Source organism: Populus nigra, chromosome 9 (assembly GCF_951802175.1).
Source record: "Populus nigra chromosome 9, ddPopNigr1.1, whole genome shotgun sequence".
NCBI classification, from domain to species: domain Eukaryota; kingdom Viridiplantae; phylum Streptophyta; class Magnoliopsida; order Malpighiales; family Salicaceae; genus Populus; species Populus nigra.
Window position 1 is genome coordinate 2,333,669 of NC_084860.1, and position 4,111 is coordinate 2,337,779.

General features: G+C 36.8%; 1 protein-coding gene across 3 annotated transcripts; it reads right to left on the reverse strand.

The window, feature by feature from the left end:
• Positions 1–2,619: 2,619 nt before the first annotated feature.
• Positions 2,620–3,811, reverse strand: LOC133703105 (cysteine-rich repeat secretory protein 38-like). 3 transcript variants are annotated; one of them, XR_009843830.1, is made up of 2 exons: positions 2,932–3,811; positions 2,620–2,846 (listed from the first exon to the last, which is right to left on the reverse strand). XR_009843830.1 is itself a non-coding variant. In XM_062127528.1 (2 exons), the coding sequence occupies exon 1, from the start codon at positions 3,791–3,793 to the stop codon at positions 3,020–3,022; it is 774 nt and encodes a 257-aa protein (XP_061983512.1). In that variant the 5' UTR covers positions 3,794–3,811; the 3' UTR covers positions 2,620–2,846; positions 2,989–3,019. The 3 variants fall into 3 exon arrangements, 2 of the variants coding, with proteins under 2 accessions (XP_061983512.1, XP_061983513.1); XM_062127528.1 differs by having other exon boundaries at positions 2,989–3,811; XM_062127529.1 differs by having other exon boundaries at positions 2,976–3,811.
• Between the last annotated feature and the right edge of the window lie 300 nt (positions 3,812–4,111).

Sequence of the window (4,111 nt, forward strand, 5' to 3'; positions counted from 1 at the left end):
CGCAGCTCAGCTCGGCTCAGCTCAACTCGCGGCTGATGACGTGGCGGTGGGTCCCACTGTGCTGACGTGACAGTTGACAAGGCATGCCTATTGTGCATGTTGATGTCACAATTACATCAGGATGACGTCATCCCTGGCATGTCTACTTACATGCTGACTTCACAATTGCATCATGCTGACGTCATCTTTATCCGGGTCAGTCACATGGGTCGGGTCAACTGGTATTCGGGTCGGGTCAACCCATCCTGGCGAAGAAGACGCGTGGTGCACGTTTCCGACGTCTGATTTTGACGCCGTTTTCACCAGTGGCTTCGTCTCTTTCTCCTCTACACAATGGTATGGTCAAAACACAATTTTGACAACTTTCATTTTTGAGCAAAAATCAAACATCACTTAAACTATCAGCTCTGATACCAATTGTAGGGAATTCCGACCGGTGATGTTCTGATATTTGCCCATTGGAGGCTAAGCACACTAGCACAATATTTAACGTGGTTCGGCAAACCGCCTACATCCACGGGAGAAGCCATTACATTATATAAGGAGAGTACAAGATTTACAACAATAAAGGAGGAAGAATCATCCCCTCTTTAGCAACTCTCAACCTCACTCTATTTCTCTCTTCTTAGTGCTGCAATGGCAGCTACTGCTGGCTGCCTTGGCAGCCCACTCTCTCCTACATTTCTCACATCTTTGGCTCTACTTTCCCTCTCTCAACTCTCTCATCTTGCTCTCTAATGTATGCCTCTATTTATAGGCATCCATGACAGCTCCTCTTGCTCTTTTGTCAACAATGGTGGCTGCCAAACTTACCAAACTTTGACATTAGACAATGGTTGTTGGCTGCCACCAACAACCCACCATTGTAGCCTCCTTCTTTGACAATGGCAGCCACATAATTGGCAATATTCCAACAATTTCTTCTTTTACTTCTACCTAAACAATATTTAGTAATCAAATAAATTAAATGATATAATATTTGGCCACCCTAGTATATCCTCTAGCAACATTAAATATTGTTTAATAAACTTACTCTACATGTCTCCTTAATTAGCCCATCCTATGCCTTTAATTAATGTTTCACATATTTTTCAAAGCTAACTTGTAGCAACATTAAATATTAATTGCCATTGCAATTTTGTTAAAGGAAACGTCCTTGTGAAAAAGAAATCTTTTTGTTGAAGTAATTTTGACGCTGCATAGGCATTGCAGAACCCCATTTTCTCTTTGTGATTTTTATAAATATCTGAATTAATTCTAAAATTAACAATTTTATATAAGCTTATTAATTCTCCAGGATTTTAAAATTAACAATTAGATAAACTGTATTTAAACTAAAAACTTTCAAGAAACAAATCTAGAATTTGTGAAGTAAATCGACAACACTCAAAAGTTAAAGTTGGATTCCTTTTAGTTTCATGCATGATGGTGCGAGTACTCGGTGGGAAATGGTGACTTCTCTGTCGGAATAATTCTAAGTGCCTAATTTCCCCACTTATGATTACTAACAGCCTCAACTTCTCCACTTTTCATAAGAAATATAAAAAATTCTGCCAAGACTTGTGGAAGACATGCATGAACACATTGGCTTATACACAAGTCGTTTGGTTTGAAGACTTGGCGACCTGAATTAATATTCATGGAGAAACACAAAATTGCCTGTCCAATTCCACAGAAAAATTGGAACTACAAGATGACCCACAGCAGAGTTGAAAATTCAAATCATGGAATAAATGGAGTCTCTGGTCAATGGCGAAGTCTCCCCTAGTATTTTAAGTCCAATTTTGTACATATAATTCAGTTCAGTCCCTTTTTCTGAAATTTATTCACAATTGGATCCTCGTTTCTCTCTCTCTCTCTCGAATGCATATTCTCGAAAAGTCTCATCAATCCAGGAGTGTAAAGTTAGCCGAATCTGTAACTAACAAGCACATCTCAAGGCATCTGATATACATCACTTGAAAACGTAATGGAGCAATAAGATGAATACTTCTCTTCTTATAAATTCTTCATGGAAATATTTAAAAATACTTTCCCTATTTTTCACATAGAATAGAAGCTCACCATATTAGATCATAAAAAATTAAACATAGATTTTGAAACTTTTACTTGGTAATTATTGAAATTAAAGGACGTTTTCCTTTCTTCCATTTTATTTGTTTACCTACAAAATCATTAGTAATCAAATAAATTAATTATATGATGTAATCTTTGACCATCCTAGTATATTCTATAGTCACATTAAGTATTAAGAACCATAAAAATTATTAGGCCCTGTTTTTGGCATTTGTCACAAAGCATGGCGGGGTAATTAAATATCCAAACTCATTTTTTTTTTTTTGTTAATTAGAATCGTGGAAATGAAGAGTAAGGCCATTGAGAGAGGTAGCAATTACACTGGATATTCCAAATAAATAACAAAGAGAAAGTGATTTAAAAAATATTATTACACTCTTTATTTTCCGCATAAAAGAGGCATAAATTCCCAGAACGCTATGATCAAGACAAATTTCTTTGATTCAATCTTAATAAAAGTGTAACTATAATATCTTGACAGCACAATTATTGAAACTATAATATCAAAATTCATAACTGAGCGATATTCATTGAACAAATATGTAATTAAAATAGTGTCCAAACTGCTCTTATTATTAAATAGATTCAGAGGAAATAGATGTCCATACAGATCATAGCTATTTTAATTTATTGTTTTGAAAGAAATCTGAGTGCTGTAAACAAGAAAAGTGACATTAGGTAGAGGGCTAGCGGTCAGGCGGCTCATACATGCTGCAAGGACCACAATAACACTACGATGGCAGTTCGAACTATGTAAGGTTGTGTTTTAGCTGCAAAAAAGTATCATAAAATCATAATATGTGATTAGACAACGTAATCATTCCTGAATTAATTTGAAAGCAGATAAAAAATTACCATATTTTTTTACAGAATATATTCTGATAAAAAATCTGAAATACTTATTTTCCTCACGATATTGGTATGGAAATGCTGGTTCTGTTGCCTATGGTGGCAGTGGCGAAGTGCTTGCAAGGTCATAGAAAGGGTCCTTTTCGTATCGAAAGTGACAGCTAGGTGAAACCACCCTCCCTCCTTGCCTCTTAGAACAGCATGTTGGAATCAATTTGATAGCTTGATTCAGGCAATCCCTGCATTGCTGCTGAGTCAAATCAGGAGTGCACTGAACAAGTGCATACATTGTTTGATGAGACTTTTCTGCGGTCGCATTTCCGGCAGCAAATTTTCTTCGTGAATCACCTAACGCTGCAAAATTTATCAGTCTGCCTAACAAGGCATTTAGCACCTCATTGAACTCATTTTCGTCGGTAACATTAACCAGGTTGTACATCCAAAAGTACGGACCGAATTCCATACTGTTAAAAATGGTATGGTTTGCATACCTCAACATACAATCATCATACCAAATATAGGCCTCCTTTTGGTTCGGACAAAGTTGTGAGAGCACTTGGCTGGAATTTTTAATGCAACTACGGCAGGTTTCAGGCTTTTTATCTCCTCTACAAAGCGAAATTGCATAAGCTTTGTCGATGTTTTCGCCAAAGGAGCCAGTGTAAAACCCATAATCATTATTTGTATCAGAAGAGAAGGAGGAGATAAGGCGATCGAGGTTTGATTTGTAGTCACTATTAGCACTGAAGTTACCATGATTTTCTATACAAAAGTGCTGAAGCAGATTTGTTTGTGCCATAGTGAGAACGAGGAGGTGAATGAAAACAGGACTAAAAAAGAACAGCAATTTTGATGGTAACATTGCCATTGCAGCAACTCAGTTTTCTCTTTGTGATGTTTTGTTTTTGAAAATAGACTGCCTTCCATTTTTATAGCACTACAAGTAGGTGGGAAATGGGCAGTATCAGTCTGTGGAATATTGCTTAAATTAATGTCGGCCCACTTTGTGAGTGCTTTCGTTGGGAAAATAAATTTATCAACCACTTTTCTGGAAAATCTGGACGTTCACATTATCTCCACTTTCAATCGTTAATTTAGATTTATAAGAACGGTCATACCCAGAAGTCTGCAAAGGATTGCGGAACACTTCAAACAAATTTTTCCTGGCAGAAAAGGCAACTGGTTC